At 49.5% G+C, this 17555-nt stretch overlaps 1 protein-coding gene across 1 annotated transcript in view; it reads right to left on the bottom strand.

Annotated features, from left to right (window-relative positions):
• SIGLEC1 (sialic acid binding Ig like lectin 1) overlaps positions 1-17555 on the bottom strand; it is a 48750-nt gene that overhangs the window by 16963 nt on the left and 14232 nt on the right. Inside the window, exons 7-15 of the mRNA XM_039333949.1 lie at positions 16979-17233; positions 15039-15338; positions 13648-13911; positions 11186-11488; positions 9599-9853; positions 7641-7943; positions 5776-6036; positions 2576-2878; positions 239-490 (exon numbers count right to left, since the gene is read on the bottom strand). Coding sequence (XP_039189883.1) covers positions 239-490; positions 2576-2878; positions 5776-6036; positions 7641-7943; positions 9599-9853; positions 11186-11488; positions 13648-13911; positions 15039-15338; positions 16979-17233 — 2496 coding nt within the window. The remainder of the gene's footprint in view (positions 1-238; positions 491-2575; positions 2879-5775; positions 6037-7640; positions 7944-9598; positions 9854-11185; positions 11489-13647; positions 13912-15038; positions 15339-16978; positions 17234-17555) is intronic.

The following is a 17555-nucleotide window of genomic DNA, read 5'->3' as shown; positions in this document are numbered from 1 at the left end:
TCCTCCCTGCAAACCCCATCCCTTCCAGCCCTGGTAGCGTTACCAAGTTCGTTAATGAAACGTCTGCAGGAAAACCACCCAGCTCAGAGAGCACCAAGGACCCAAAGCAGGTATCCTGAAAAGGACACCATTTCTCCAGCAGCTCCCTCATCCTAAGGACAGGAAGGCGCCAGTTGCCTTAGGGAAGCAGATTGCAGAAAGCCCTCTTTTTCGAACCCAGCCCTCCCCCAGGACCTACAGAGGACATTCAAGGTGCTTAAGGAGGAGTTCCGCATCCTCTCCCGGGTATGGACCGTGCAGTAGTAGCTGCCCGCGTCTTCTACGGTGGCCTGGTGGAACACCAGCGTCCTGACCAAGCCGTCTGCATACCACTCGTTGTTCTTAAACCAGGTGTAGCGCATCTCCTCCTGGGCGTCACTGTCCACTGCACAGGTCAGGTTGACGGAGTTGCCCTCCAGGGCGTCTGGAGGGGAAATCCAGAGCTTTGCAGCTAGAAGGAGAGAAGGGAGAGAAGACTTGCTACCGGCACAAAATGGCTGGGGAGATTTTTTCTGAAATGTTTCTGGATTTATATTCGGGGATTTAGCCAGAGGCAGAGTGGCAAATGGTTCCTTAACCAGCCCCCCCTTGAAATAGTTGGGTCTTGCAAAATCAGAAGGAAGGCAACAGGGCGAAGTGCTGGTTTGGATTCCAGACGTTCGTGTCATTTTAGGACATGCATTTATTTATTATGAAAATAAGAAAGGCCGAGCGCCAAAGAATGGAGGCCTTGGAACTTGGAATGCGCCGAGGTGGCGCAGCAGTTAGAGTGCAGTACTGCAGGCCACTTTAGCTGACTGTGTTCAGCAGGTCAGCGGTTCAAATCTCACCGGCTCAAGGTTGACTCAGCCTCCCATCCTTCCGGGGTAGGTAAAATGAGGACCCAGATTGTTGGGGGCAATGTAAATATATATATATACATTGCTTACTGGTGTACACCGCTTAGAGAGTGCTTGCACTTAAAAAAACGGTATATAAGTCTCATAAATAAATAAATAAATAAACTCTGGGGCTGGAGAAGACTCCTGCGAGTCCCCTGGACTGCAAGGCGATCCAACTGGTCGGTCCTAGAGGAGATCAACCCCGACTGCTCTTGAGAAGGCCAGATCCTGAAGTTGAAACTCAAGTCCTTTGGCCACCTAATGAGAAGGAAGGACTCCCTGGAGAAGAAGGGCCTGATGCTGGGAAAGATGGAGGGCAAGAGAAGAACGGGACGACAGAGAAGGAAGGGGCTGGATGGAGTCCCTGAAGCAGCAGGTGTGAACTTCAATGGACTCCAGAAGATGGTAGAGGACAGGAAGACCTGGAGGAACGTGGTCCATGGGGTCGCGATGGGTCGGACACGACTTCGCAACTAACAACAACAATTTATTACATTTATACGCAGTGGTGGGATTCAGCCAGTTCCCATCACTTCAGTGGAACGGTAGCTAATTTTTTGTTGCCCAGGCCCAGAATGGACTTCCGGAAGCGACATCCACACACAGAGAACCGGGGATTCACCTATTTGAATCCCACCACTGTTTATATGCACCCCCCCACATCTCACTCTCGAAATGACTCTGGGTGGCTTATCTGTCAACACTGGGGTGTAACTTTCATTTTTCGTGTTTGTTCTCCTCAGCTGGAAAGTTTTTGTCCTTTGTGGAATAGAGAAACCAAAAGAAACACCACCTCCTCCCGGGCGGGGAGGGGATAGGAAGAAGAGGAGGAAGAGGTGAAGGACCACTGTAGGGTCCTTGATGCTCTCCGAGGTTGGTTGCTTTCTTGAAGACATCTCATTACCCAACTCTGTAACATCATCAGGGCTAGAAGGACTGGGCTTGGCCCTCTGTTTATATATAAGTGGCTAACCTTACTCTCTTCTAATATTACCTAGTTGGGTCATGAAACATCTGCAAGAGAACTCCTCCTCCTCCTCCTCCTCTCTGCAAACCCAACTCCTTTTTAGCACTGATGCTATTACCTAGTTGGGTCATGAAACGTCTGCAAGAAAATCACCCAGCTCAGAGAACATAAAGGACTCCACAGTCCTCCTCCACCTCCTCCTCCTCCTCCTCCTCCTCCTCCTCCTCCTCCTCCTTCCTCACCACTCCCTTCCAGCACTGATGATGTTCCCTAGTTGGGTCATGAAACATCTGCAAGAAAACCACCCAGTTCAGAGAACATAACGGACCCCACAGTCCTTCTCCTCCTCCTCCTCCTCCTCCTCCTCCTCCTCCTCCTCCTCCTCCTCCTCCTCCTCCTCCTCCTCCTCCTCTCCACACATCCCACTCCTTTTTGCACTAATGATGTTACCTACTTGGGTTATGAAACATCTGCATGAAAACAACTGAACTGAAGTAAAATCCTTTCTCGAATTCAACTGGCATCCAGGCCGCTTATGGACGAGGTCAAAATGCATTTGTCCACACGCCTCTCCAACTGCCCCATGGGAGGCTGTGATTTCTGGGTGCAAGGCTTTCTGGGGTGCCCTGAGCTCTGCACGGTCCTTTCCCAGAAGCTGCCGAGAAAACCAGACGTCCCTGCTACTCACCCTCTGCTCTGAAGGTGACCCTGGCGCTCCCGTTGCCGTGTTGGTTGCTTGCAAAACACACGTATTCCCCTTCGTCTTCCATCACCACGTCCCAGATCTCCACCCTCAGGCTGTTGTAGGTGGCGGAGGTCTTCACGCGCGGCGGGTGGGCGAGAGCGGAGTCCGTGCTGGAGGCCAAGAGCTGCTGGCCTTTGCGTATGGCGAGGTGGGCCTGGGGGTCGCTCTCCACCGTGCAGAGGAGGACGGCCACCCGGTTGCCTTGCGTCTCAAGGAAAGCCGTGATCTGGGGGTTCCCAGGGGGGTCTATGTGGGAAAAAATTAAACATCCTGATTGCAGAAGCCAGGGATGCATGGAATCCCAAAGGTGGGTGCCAACCTCCGGATCGAATATCCAAATAAAAAGTCCAGGGTCACTTTAATTTCTGGAAAGCTTACTGGTTTATTGAATACATGGCCTGGTATCGGCAAAGGAAAACTAACTCTAAAATCCCAAGGCAACTAACCATAGCATATAACGATAATGTTCCCAGCCAAAATCCCCCAGATATCCATGTAGCTCATGGGAATGGAATAGAATAGATTAGAATAGAAAATATAGAATAAGGAATAGAATAGAATAGAATAGAATAAAATAGAATAGAAATAGAAATAGAAAATGGATAGGATAGGATAGAACAGAAATAGAAATAGAAATAATAGAAATAGAAATGGAATAGGAATAGAAAATGGATAGGATAGGATGGGATGGGATAGAATAGAATATGATAGGATAGGATAGGATAGGATAGGATAGGATAGAATAGAATAGAATAGGAATAGAAATAGAAATAGAAATAGAAATAGAAAATGGATAGGATAGGATAGAACAGAAATAGAAATAGAAATAATAGAAATAGAAATGGAAATGGAATAGGAATAGAAAATGGATAGAATAGGATGGGATGGGATAGAATAGAATAGAATAGAATAGAATAGAATAGAATAGAATAGAATAGAATAGAATAGAATAATAGAATGAAGTAATAGAATAGAATAGAATAATAGAATGAAGTAGAAGAATAGAATAGAATAGAATAAAATAATGAGAATAGAATAGAATAGAATAATGAGAATAGAATAGAATAGAATAGAATAGAATAGAATAGAATAGAATAGAATAGAATAGAATAGAATAGAATAGAAGCTGGAAGGAACCTTGGAGGTCTTCTAGTCCAGCCCCCCCCCTCCGCTCAAGCAGGAGAACTTATACCATCTCAGGTAAGTGACTGTCTAGTCTCTTCTTAAAAACCTTCAGTAATGGAGTTTCCCACGATTTCTGGAGGCAGGCTGTTCCACTGGTTAATTGTCCTCCCTGTCAGGAAGTTTCTCCTTAATTCCAGGTTGCTTCTCTCCTTGATCAGTTTCCATCCGTTGCTTCTTGTCTGCCCTTCTGCTGCTTTGGAGAATAATTTGACCCCCTCCTGTTCTTCGTGGCAGCCCCTCAAATACTGGAATAATTGCTATCATGTTCTAGAATCTAGATCTAGAATGTCCCTGAAAAGCTTCCAGATAGCCTCTCAGCAAAGTAAGCCAATAGCACCACCTGCTGGCCATAGAAAGCACAGCCTGGAATCGGTTTTCTATGGATTTATACATCTTTAGCTGGGGACAGGCCCAGCTGTTTGGGGGGGGGGAGGCATGCTGGGATGTAGGAAGACCCCCCCACCTTCCTTATTCTGGCTTCATCTTTCCCAAGGGGGTGCTCTAAGGCAGGTTTCCGTGGAAGAGCAGAGCTTGAGGCAGGCAAACGCGCCCTGAATTCTGCCTAAAATCAGCTTTCCCAACCGTGTATTTGGGACTACAACTTCCAGACTCCCCAGCCAGCCAGTTTCCTACCCCTTGAGTCGAGAATCTAGACAGAATGCAGAAAAGAGCAACAAAGATGATGAAGGGGCTGGCTGGAGGCTAAAACATAACGAAGAACGGCTGCAGGAATTGGGGATGTCTAATTTAGCAAAAAGGAGGACTAGAAGTGATACGAGAGCAAGTCTTCCAATATTTGAGGGGCTGCCCCAAAGAAGAGGTGGGGGTGTCAATTTGTTCTCCAAAGCCCCCCGGACAAGAAGCAACGGATGAAAACTATTCAAGGAGAGAAGCAATCTAGAACGAAGGAAAAAAATCTTGTCAATGAGAACACTTCACCAGTGGAACGGCTTGCCACCAGAAATTATGGGTGCTTCCTCATTGGAGGCTTTTTTAGGAAGAGATTGGACAAGCATTTATCTGAAATGGTCTAGGCCAGGGGTGGGCAACCTTGGCTCTTTTATGACTGGTAGACTTCAACTCCCAGAATTCCTGAGCCAGCCATGCTGAGGGGAAAGGGAGAGGTTTCCAAGCTGAGCCATGGTGGCTCAGGAATTCTGGGAGTTGAAGTCCACCAGTCATGAAGGGGCTAAAGTTTCCCTCATGCTGGCTCAGGAATTCTGGGAGTTGAAGTCCACCAGTCATGAGGGGGCCATAGTTCCCCCATGCTGGCTCAGGAATTCTGGGAGTTGAAGTCATAAAGCAGCCTAGGCCTTAGGCCAGGGGTAGGCAACCTTGGCTCTGATGACTCGTGGACTTCAACTCCCAGAATTCCTGAGCCAGCCATGCTGAGGGCAAAGGGAGCGGTTTCCAAGCTGAGCCATGCTGGCTCAGGAATTCTGGGAGTTGAAGTCCACGAGTCATAAAAGAGCCAAGGTTGCCTACCCCTGGTATAGGGTCTCCTATGTGAGCCGGGGGTTGGACTAGAAGACCTCCAAGGTCCCTTCTAAGTCTATTATTCTATTTATTACTCTGACTGGGTGGTTCTACAAATTCTGACCAAGACGGCTCTGTGAATACATCACGGGGGCCCCCATCTTGACACCTCTTGACCTCCAGATACCCTTGGAAGGCAGCTGTGGGAAGGCAGCTGGGAAAGGCACCTCGGAGGTCCTCTAGTCCAACCCCCTGATGGAGCGAGACACCCTCTACTATGGCATCCCAATCAAGTGGCTGTCCAATCTCTTCTTCAAAGCCTCCAGCATTGGAGCGCCTCCAGCTTCTGGAGGCAGGTAGTTCCGCTGGCTAATTGTTCTCGCCGTTCATGGGGAGGCTCCCCCGCTGTCAGGTCCAGAGGTACCTTTCCCAGCCTGTAATCGGAGAGGGATGTGGAGACAAACCAGCCCTTTGGCACTTACAAAAGACGGTCAGGCTGACCGACGGGGAGATGCTGACGCTGCTCTCCTCGCTGGTCTGGGCTTTGCAGTAGTAGGCTCCGGCGTGCAGGCGGGTGACGGGCAGGAGGGCCAGGGTGCCCTTGGCCTCCTCTCGGAGGCGTTTGCTGTTCCGGTACCAGGAGAAGCTGGCATCCTCCGGGAGGCTCCCCATCACGTCACAGGTGAGGCTGACCTGGTCCCCTTCGACCACCTCTGGGGAGGGCGTGATCAGAATCCGGGCCGCTGCATCCCAGGAGGGAGGGGATAATAGGAAAATGGAAGGACATGTTGAGGAATAACCTGGAGGAAAGGCAAGCTTGCACTTAGAAGAAAGAGAGGGGGAGAGAGGGGGAGGGAAGAGAGGAAGAGAGAGGGGGAAGGAAAGGGGAGGGGAGGGGAGGGGAGGGAGTAAATGACCATAAGCGAAGGGGAAATTATCTACATCTATCTATCTATCTATCTATCTATCTATCTATCTATCTATCTATCTATCTATCTATCCATCCATCCATCTATCATCCATCCATATCTGTCTGTATCTGTCTATCTATCTCTCCACTTATCATCCATCCATCCATCCATCCATGTCATGTCTTGTCTTGTCTTGTCTGCCTGCCTGCCTGCCTGCCTGCCTGCCTGCCTATCTATCTATCTATCTATCTATCTATCTATCTATCTATCTATCTATCTATCTATCTAGCTATCTAAATATTTATCTATTTATCTATCTATTTTCTCATCTTTTTCTGTCTATCTATCTATCTATCTATCTATCTATCTATCTATCTATCTATCTATCTATCTAAATATTTATCTATTTACCTACTTTCTCATCTTTATCTTCTCATCTCTATCTATCTATCTATCTATCTATCTATCTATCTATCTATCTATCTATCTATCTATCTATTTATCTATTTATCTACTTTCTCATCTTTATCTATCTTCTCATCTCTATCTATCTATCTATCTATCTATCTATCTATCTATCTATCTATCATCCATATCTGTCTGTCTATCTATCTCTCCACCTATCATCCATCCATCCATGTCTTGTCTGCCTGCCTGCCTGTCTACCTGCCTATCTACCTACCTACCTACCTATCTAAATCTATCTATCTATCTATCTATCTATCTATCTATCTATCTATCTATCTATCTATTTTCTCATCTTTATCTGTCTAGTCTGTCTATCTATCTATCTATCTATCTATCTATCTATCTATCTACTCATCTTTATCTATCTATCTATCTACTCATATCTATCTATCTATCTATCATCTATCTATCATCTATCTATCTATCTATCTATCTATCTATCTATCTATCTATCCTCATCTTTATCTATCTATTATCTGTCTGCTCTCTCTCTCTTATTACTATTAAATTGTAAACACTGTTCAAAAACCATAATACAGGCAGTCCTCGACTTACAACTTCAATTGAGCCCAAAATTTCAGCCGCTAAGCGAGACGGCCGTTAAGTGAATGTTGCCCCATTTTGCAATCTTTCTTGCCCCAGTCGTTAAGCGAATCCCACTGATTTGCCTGGTCAGAAGGTCACCCAAAGGGATGATTGCATGGTCTCCCCCGGGACACTATGACCGCCATAACTACCAGCCCGTGGCCCAGCGTCCGAACTTCGATCTCGTGACCCCATGGGGATGCCGCCACACTCTTAAGAGTGGAAAGCGACCCTAAGTCCCTTTTTTTCAGCGCCGTTGTAACTTTGAACGGTCACTAAACGAACGGTTGTTAAGGTGAGGACTCGCTGTAAAGACGTGTGAATTTGGGGTGAGGGTCAGTTTTTTCCCCCTTCCCTCCGAGGCTAACAAACGCAACCCTCACTTTGCACCCGAAAGTAGAGCCGTCGGGAGGCGGATCCGTGGGCGTTGGTGGCCGTCACGTTGTAGCTCCCTTCATCTTCCGGCATCACCCTGGTCATCTCCACCCGCAGGGTGCCGGGCCCGGTCGTGACACTGACCCGACGGGAGGCCGGCTCATCCTTCTCGCCGCTGGTGGCCAAGACAGCGTCTCCTTTGTACAGGACCCACGTGGCGGGAGGATGGCTGTCCACCGAACACTGGAAGATGGCCACGGTTCCTCTCTCGGTCTCCGTGAAAACCGACACGTGGAGGTTCCTCGGAGCGTCTGAAAGCAGAGACCGCCCTTAATTATGGGGGCACGACGTCCACATCGGGTGGGAAACGTCAAAAAAGACGCGGAGAGTTTGGAAAAAGTTCAGAGAAGAGCAACTAAGGGGATCCAAGGCCTGGAGACTAAAATATACAAAGAACGGCTGCGGGACTTGGGTTTGGCTAGTCTAGAGAAAAGAAGAAATAGGGGGGACACGATAGCAGAGTTCCAGTTTTTGGGGGGCTGCCACAAAGAAGAGGGGATCACCTTATTCACCAAAGCACCAGAGGGCAGGACGAGAAACAATGGTTGGAAACTGATCAAGGAGAGAAGCAACCTGGAATTAAGGAGAAACTTCCGGAGGAAAATCAACCAGTGGAACAGAAGTTGCCTTCAGAAGTTGTGGGTGCTCCATCACTGGAGGTTATTAAGGACAGCCATTTGTCTGAAATGGTCTAGGGCTGGGGTAGGCCACCTTGGCTCTTTTATGACTTGTGGACTTCAACTCCCAGAATTCCTCAGTCAGCCACGCTGAGGGGAAAGGGAGGTTTCCAAGCTGAGCCAGGCTGGCTCAGGAATTCTGGGAGTTGAAGTCCACGAGTCATAAAAGAGCCAAGGTTGCCTACCCCTGAACTAGGCCTAGGCCCCTTAATGACTCATGGACTTCAACTCCCAGAATTCCTGAGCCAGCATGGGGGAACTATGGCCCCTTCATGACTTGTGGACTTTAACTCCCAGAATTCCTGAGCCAGCATGGCTCAGCTTGGAAACCTCTCCCTTTCCCCTCAGCGTGGCTGGCTCAGGAATTCTGGGAGTTGGTCCACGAGTCATAAAAGAGCCAAGGTTGCCTACCCCTGGCCTAGGGTCTCCTGCTTGAGCGGGGGGTTGGACTAGAAGACCTCCAAGGTCCCTTCCAGCTCTGCTATTCTATTACTCTAATAATAATGTGCACCAGTCACGTGCACCAGAGATTTCTGAAAATAAAGGAGCTTGTAAAGGGATTTAGAACCGATTTTCAGGAAGGTATGAAAAACAATAAGCATTATGGAGAGACTTGGAGAAGACATGTGGACACATTTCTTCAACCCTGACCACTTTAAGAGGTGCAGGCAATCCTCAACGTACGACCACCGTTGAGCCCAAAATGTACGTTGCCAAGTGAGACATTCGTTAAATGAGTTTTGCCCCCATTTTACGATCTTTCCTGCCTCCGTTGTTAAGTGAATCCCTGCAGCTGTTAAATTAGTCACCCGGTTGTTAAGTGAATCCGGCTTCCCCATGGAAGGTTGCAAAAGGGATCACGGGACACACTCACACCCCGGAACGCTGCGACCGTCATCAACACGGAAACCCTACATCATTTGAAATGGTGTAGGGTTTCTTAAAATGGTGTAGGGTTTCCTGCCTGAGCAGGGGGTTGGACTAGATGACCTCCAAGGTCCCTTCCAACTTTACCACTACTATTATTATTATTATTATTATTATCATTAACAGAAGTCAGTAGCCAAGCGTCTGAATTTTGATCATCCCGTGACCGCAGGGATACCACGACGGCCGTAAAGTGTGAAAAACGGTTATTGTATCGAGTTTTTATAAAACTTTTTTCCCCCTGGCGTCGTAACTTTGAACGGTCCCTAAACGAAGCGAGTCGGGAAGGGTGGGACTCTTACACAGCACAGAGAGGGAAGCCGAACTGGACGTCTTGCTGACTCCGTGATAGTCCACTCGGCACTGATATGCTCCGGCGTCCTCCAGGGCCACGTGTTCGAGGACCAGGGAATCCCCAGAGACCCCCGGGAGACGGAGGCCCCCCTTGAACCAGGAGTAGTTAGCCGAGGCTGAGAGGTTGCCGCTGAGGACGCAGGAGAGGCGGACGGCGTGGTCTTCGTGGACCTCCGGAGAGGGGGTGATGGTGATGCTGGCGGCTGAAGATTGGTGGGATGGAAGAAGAAGGGAAGGGAAGAAGGAGAATGGAAGAAGCGTCACTCATGGGGCCAAACCGTCCTTTTAAAGGAGCCGTGTCTTTGCCATTTGGCAACCGATTCCCTTGTGAGATCCTGGCAAAAGACATCCACTTTTTCCCCTCTGCGGTAGCAGGTGGGGCCCTTGGTGCTCTCTGAGCTGGGTGGTTTTTCTTGCGGACATTTCATTACCCAACTGGGGGACATCATCATTGCTAGAAGGAAGGGGGTATGTGGAGAGGAGAGGAGGAGGAGGAGGAGGAGGAGGAGGAGGAGGAGGAGGAGGAGGAGGAGGAGGAGGAGGAGGAAAAAGACCATGGGGTCCTTGGTGCTCTCTGAGCTAGATGGTTTTCTTGCAAACGTTTTATTACCCAACTATGGAACATCATCAGTGCTAGAAGGAAGGGGGGTTTGCAGAGAGGAGGAGGAGGAGGAGGAGGAGGACGACTGTGGGGCCCTTGGTGCTCTCTGAGCTGGATGGTTGTCTTGCAGACATTTTATTACCCAACTAGGGAACATCATCAGCGCTAGAAGGAAGGGGTGTTTGCAGAGAGGAAGAGGAGGAGGAAGACGACGACAACTATGGGGCCCTTGGTGCTCTCTGAATTGGGTGGTTTTCTTGCAGACGTTTCTTTACCCAACTAGGGAACATCGTCACTCCTTTCTAGCACTGACGGTGTTCCCTAGTTGGGTAATAAAATGTCTGCTAGGAAACCACCCAGCTCAGAGAGCACCAAGGACCCCACAGTCCTTCTCCTCTTCCTGATAGGCCACAGTTTGGGAGTTACATTTTTATGGATGCATCCCATAATTGCATTTGCTAGTTTTATTTTTTATTTTTTGCAGAAGCATCATGCGGCGGGCTTCAGTTTCGCTTGCAATCAACTCGAATTCCCAAGATCTTTTTTGCTGGCTGGGGAATTCTGGGAGTTGAAGTCTCTCCATCTTCAAGCCGCTAAGCTTGAGCAGCATTGCTCTAACAACAGTGTTTCTTAACCTTGATAATTTTAAGGCACGTGGACTTCAACTCCCAGAATTCCACAGCCAGCATTGCTGGCTGTGGAATTCTGGGAGTTGAAGTCCACGTGCCTTAAAATTGTCAAGGTTGAGAAACACTGCATCTACCTGACTACGATTTAGCATAGTTGTCATGATTCTTATTTTTTTACCCATTATTAGCCATTATGCTTCTTTTTTCACCCTTTAGACCCCCCACCCTCCCAATTCTACCCAATTTCCCACTCATGTTTGCCCGCCAGCAGAGTGGGGAAGAAGACCCTCTTCCCATCCACCTACTTTCTGCAGTGAACTCCATGGTGGACATGGCATCTCCGTAGCGGTTTTGAGCCGAGCACACGTATTCTCCTTCGTCGTCCCACCTCAAGACCTGGATGATCACCTTCAGGGTGTTATGCGAGGAGGTCACCTGGATCCTTGGGTCCGTCACCAACTGGAGAAGATCAGTGGAGCCCACAAGCGCGTTGCCCTTGTACAGAGCTATCGCCGAAGGTGGGTCGCTGTCCACTGTGCACTGGATGATGCCCAAACGTCCTCCCTGGGTCTCCAGGAATGAGGTCATCACGGGCAACCTTGGGGAATCTTTGGGGAGGGGGCACAAAGGAAGAGATGTTGGCGTGGTTGCAAGGAGAGGGATCGATCTGAACGTTCTCCCCAGGCCCTCTGTTTTGTGAGTCTGAGGCTACACAGAGGCCTTGTGTAGGAGGTCTCCTTTTGCCTGGAGGACAGGAGACCACCCCGCAAGTTCTCCTCTGCCTCTTTCCCTAGTCTCTTGTCCCCACCTCCCACCTCCCGAAGTGTGGGAGTGTCCCTCTCATCCATCCCCATCCCAATCAGCAGCATGGCAACCGATGCACTGGGAGATGGATTTGCAAAGCCCTGTTAGATGCCTCCTTCTAGGACAGTGGTGGCGAACCTTTGAGAGACCGAGTGCCCAAACTGCAACCCAAACCCCTCTTATTGATCGCCGGGGGGCCAGGTGGGCGTGGCCCACTGAGTGGGTGTGGCTGTGGTGGTCATGGCAGACTGGGTGGGTGTGGCCAAGGTGGGTGTGGTCACCTCAATATTGCTCGTGGGGACGGACGGACGCCTGTGGGGGCCGGGCAGGATTGGGGGAGATCTAGTGGGTCTCTCGCAGGTGGAATGGTGGGTAGGAGGCTCGTCCTGCAGGGTGAGGCGAGGCAGAGTGGGGGTGCCATTATGTCAGGGCAAGGTGAGGCAGGGGCCGGGGCAGCTACTGCCTGACACCATCGGCCCCCGCACACAGAGGCCAGCGAGCGCATGGGGGCCGACAGTGTCCGTCAGCAGCCACAGCCTGCCGGCCCCTCGACCGGTGCACACTGGGGCTCCGCAGCCCGCCGCCAGCAGTTCGGAGAAGCGCCCACAGAGAGGGCTCTGAGTGCCACCTCTGGCACGCGTGCCATAGGTTCGCCACCACTGTTCTAGGACATGCCCTGGATGGAAGGAGAACTTCTCCAGTACAGGTACTCCAGGTAACATCTATGGAGCTTCTCCATCCTCCAGGTCAGGCTTGTCCCAAAAGTGCTTCCCTCCACCCCCGAGGCAAGTGGACTTTCTTTGTTCTCTTTGAAGATGTTTGAAGACGTTTGAGGACTGTGTTATAGCCTGAAGGTAGACGGTGTCTTTGCAAGAAGGATCAAAGAGGCCACCGAAGGTCCAAACTGAACAACGTCCTCTGTCTCCCGTCTACTACGCAGTCCTTTCAGCGGTTCCAAGAAGGCTCCACGCCCGTTTGCACACCACTCAGGTGACCCCTGAGGACACAGGTAAACCTCAACAGTGGCCTCAACGACTCCCTCAAAGGATGCCAACAACCGGCTGTCTGCAAGGAGTATAAATCCTTCCATCCTCCACCATCCAGTCAGAGAGGAAGAAGCTGAAAAAGCACCTTTGGGACAACCAGGATCTGGAGGACAGACAATCTCCATAGACATTTAGCCCTGCACTTAGGAATGGACACCCTTCAAATGTTGTGGGAGTCTGAAGGGATTTCCAGAAAACATTGTAGACTACAAGAACCATCTGCACGTCAGTTTGAGATTCAGACGGCCCAGACTCATCCCCATCATCCTGCGCCCGTTTTCAACGGGGAAGGGGCCCAGGGCAGTAAAACACCCTGCAGCCAAGAAGGCTCCCCACTCATTTGCACCACTCGGGTGACCTTCAGGATACAGGTCAACCTCCAAGTGGCCTCAACGACTCTCTAAACCAGTGGTTCTCAACCTTTTTAATGCCGCGACTACTCAACCGGTCGTAAGTTGAGGACTACTCAACTGTCGCAGCACCGTTTGCAGACTGGGGCTTTTGGCGGGCTCAGCAGGGCAGAGACAGCCTGGACAATTCTTATTGGCTTTTGAAAGCCAATAGGATTAGACTCTATTCAAGAGAGTCTATTCTATTGGCTTTCAAAAGCCAATAGAATAAAAGGGAGTAGCACAGCTAAGGAAAAGGGGGAAAGAAAATGGCGGACTGCGTTGTTTGGCGACCCCCGTGAAATGGTCGCTCGACCCCAAATGGGGTCCCGACCCACAGGTTGAGAACCTATGCTCTAAACGGAGGCAAATGACCGGCTGTCTGCAAGGAGTATAAAGCTATCCATTCCCCACCAACAATCCAGAACTGAAGAAGCCTCTGGGAAGAGAAGCGAAACAACTTCAAAGAGAAACAAGCAGGTCCAGTGGCCTCCTGAAAAAGCCCATCCCCCAGGTTTGGCTACTCACAGAGCACGCGCAGAGCGATGGGCGGTGAGATGTGGCTCCCTTTCTTGTTTTCGGCCACGCAGTGGAACGAGCCAGCGTCTCCGCTGACCACCGCTGAGAGAACCAGGGTGTCCTTCTGGCCTTGCTCTAGCCACTTGGCGTTCTTGTACCAAGCATACGTGATGGGGTCGTCTTCTTCTTTGCTCCCCACAGTGGTGAGACAGGTCAGGGCGACACGCTGGCCTTCGACCAGCTGGTCGGAGGGGCTGGCCACCACCCTGGCAGCTGTAAGCAGAGCAGGGAGGAGGAGAAGACCACGGCTGTCAGGCCTACAAGGTGGATCACTCAACCGGCCTCCAGAAGCGGTGAATGCTCCAACACTGGAGGCTTTAAGAAGAGACTGGACGGCCACTTGTCTGAAATGGTCAAGGGTCTCCTGCTTGAGAAGGAGGCTGGACTAGAAGACCTCCAAGGTCCCTTCCAGCTCTATTCTATTCTATTCTATTCTATTCTATTCTATTCTATTCTATTCTATTCTATTCTATTCTATTCTATTCTATTCCATTCCATTCCATTCTATTCCATATTTTCTATTCATATTGTTCTATTCTGTTCTAAATTCTGTTCTATTCTATTCTATTCTATTCTATTCCATTCTATTCCATTCCATATTTTCTATTCTATTCTATTCTATTCTATTCTTCCATTCCATTTCATATATTCTATTCTATTCTATTTCTATTCTATTCTATTCCATTCCATATTTTCTATTCTATTCTATTCTATTCTATTCTATTCTATTCTATTCTATTCTATTCTATTCTATTCTATTCTATTCTATTCTTCCATTCCATTTCATATATTCTATTCTATTCTATTTCTATTCTATTCTATTCCATTCCATATTTTCTATTCTATTCTATTCTATTCTACTCTATTCTATTCCACATTTTCTATTCTATTCTATTCTATTCTACTCTACTCTACTCTACTCTACTCTACTCTACTCTACTCTACTCTACTCTACTCTACTCTACTCTACTCTATTCTATTCTATTCTATTCTATTCTATTCTATTCTTCCATTCCATTCTATTCCATTCCATATTTTCTATTCTATTCTATTCTATTCTATTCTATTCTATTCTATTCTATTCTATTCTATTCTATTCTATTCTATTCTATTAATTCTAACTCACCTTGTGTGGGGGTGGGGACGGGAGGAACGGAAGGGGGATGCCGGCCATGGGCCTTTGACGGAGGTCTGGCCCTCCCTCCAAGGGGCTCTTCTCCGGCTCTCCTCCGTCTTCTCTTCCATGCCCCCCTTCTTCTCCCTTGGGTTTCCCAGACTGGGCGCCCTAAGGAGGCTGGGGGTACCCGCTGCAACCCCCCACCTCCCCCCCACTTACTCACTCTGGCTCCGGAAGAAGCTGGAGCTGCTGGTGTTCCCGTACTGGTTGCTGGCCAGGCACCGGTACTGGCCCTCGTCCTCCGGGGTGACCCTCTGGATCTCCAGCTTCAGGGAGTTGCGGGTGGCTGCGATGCGGATCCGCTGGCTGGGCGCCGAGTGTGAGCTGGTGGTGGCCAGGAGGCGCCCGTCCCGGAAGAGGCTCAGGGTGGCCTGGGGGTTACTGTCCACCGTGCAGTGGACGATGGCCAGCTGGCCCCTCTGCCTCTCCTGGAACAAGGCCAGGGAGGGCAGCCGCGGGGGATCTGCCGGAGGCAAAAGGGGGTGAGGCTGGATGGCAGGGGCCCGGGTCCACCTCCCAAAGGGGGCCTTCCTGGAACACAGGGCGGTGCATCATGGTTTCTGGGGTCCCGGGGGACGGGAAAAGCCAGGGAGCTGGGTCTAAGGTTGTGTTTCTCCACTTTGGCGGCTTTCAGACGGGTGGACTTCAATTCCCAAAATTCCCCAGTCCAGCCATCTTAAAGCATGCTGGCTGGGGGATTCTGGGAGTTGAAGTCCATATATCTTAAACATGCTGAATGGGGGATTCTGGGAGTTGAAGTCCACCCCTCTTAAAGCATGCTGGATAGGGGATTCTGGGAGTTGAAGTCCATACATCTTAAACGTGCTGAATGGGGGATTCTGGGAGTTGAAGTCCACCCCTCTTAAAGCATGCTGGCTGGGGGATTCTGGGAGTTGAAGTCCACCCTTCTTAAAGCATGCTGGCTGGGGAATTCTGGGAGTTGAAATCCACCCATTTTAAACTTCCCAAGGCTGAGAAACACCCCTCTAAGGACACTAGCAGAGGCGTTAATTTTGCCCAGAAGCATAAAACCATGAGTAACATCCCAGTTTAAAGTCTGTCTGAGTTGATAAATGGCTGAAATTAAGCCTGCTGTTATTTTCACAACGGGCTGCGGAGCCAACAAATCCTCCTGCTCCTTCCGCCTTGTGCATAAATTCTGCAGTAAATGTAATTTAAAACAGGCAGCCGTCCATCATTCTGGCGCCAAACTGTGGTTTACATCCTGGGGGCTGTGTAGGGAGTGGGCTTCCTCATTGTAATGGCTCCTGAAGCATTGCACATCAGCCTTCCTTCCACCAAATTGCTTGGGGGGGTCAAGATAGGATAACTTTATCCCCCCAAATAAGCTGGGATCCTGACCCATTTTGGGGGAAGGCTGCACAATCACAATCACAATCACAGGCACAACCACCACCACCACCACCACCACAATAACCATTACAATCACAATAATAATCACAACTACAATCAATCATAATCACAACCACAATCACCACAATCACAATCACAATAATCAGTCACAATAATAATCACAATCACAATCACAAGAATAACCACAACCACAGCCACAACAACCACAACCACAATAATAATCACAGCCACAACCACCACAACCACAACCACAAGCCACCACAACCACAACCACAACAATCATACAATCACAATAATAATCACAATCACAGCCACAACCACCACCACAATCACAATAATAATTACAATCACAATAATAATCACAACCAAAACCAAAACCACCACAACCACAATCACAATCACAACCATCATACAATCACAATCACAATAATAATCACAATCACAGCCACAACCACCACCACAATCATAATCACAATAATAATTACAATCACAATAATAATCACAACCAAAACCACCACCACCACAACCACAATCACAATAATAATCACACACAACTACAGCCACAATCACCACCACCACCACCACCACAATCACGTAACCACAATGATATAGTCTATAACCACACCCACAATCCTCTAGCAAGAAGCAACCTTGCAGGGCTGGTTTTGGGCCAGGCCCGTTTCTCGGGACTCAAGCGCAGGCCGAGGGCCCCGGGGGGCCCAAACTCACACAGGACGGTCAGGCTGACGGCGGACGAGGTCTGGCTCCCCTTGTCGTTCTGGACTTTGCAGGCGTAGTAGCCGGTGTCCCCGACGGTCGCCGCCTGGAAGGTCAGGATGTGGGCGCTGCCCTCCTTCAGCCACAGGGTGTTCTTGTACCAGCTGTAGAGGATCTCCTGCTGGTCTTCTCCAGGTACCTTGCAGGTCAAGGTGACCGTCTCACCTTCTCTGACCCTGGAGGAAGGACTGATCGACAGCACAGCAGCTGGGCAGGGGAGGGACACGGGGTTGTAAGCCAACGTGGAGCAGAGTTCTGCAAACTTGGCCCCGGGAAGACGTGTGGACTTCAACTCCCAGAATCCCCCAGCCAGCATGCGCTGGCTGGGGGATTCTGGGAGTTGAAGTCCACACGTCTTCCCGGGGGCCAAGTTTGAAGACCCTTGCTGTGTAGTCCAACAGACTTTGATCACACCCAACCAGACAAACTGGCCACAACCTAAATTAGTATCCTGGTCTCTTTTCCCTTAGGAACCACCATCCTGAAAGGGAGCAGGGAGGGGAGGCCCTAGCACTCCAGTTCCCATCAT

This window comes from Crotalus tigris, unplaced genomic scaffold (assembly GCF_016545835.1).
Source record: "Crotalus tigris isolate CLP2741 ecotype Arizona unplaced genomic scaffold, ASM1654583v1 scf7180000024513.1755786, whole genome shotgun sequence".
In the NCBI taxonomy this organism is placed as follows: Eukaryota; Metazoa; Chordata; class Lepidosauria; order Squamata; family Viperidae; genus Crotalus; species Crotalus tigris.
Note: the sequence above shows the minus strand (reverse complement) of the source record. Positions and strands in the feature narration are given on the sequence as shown.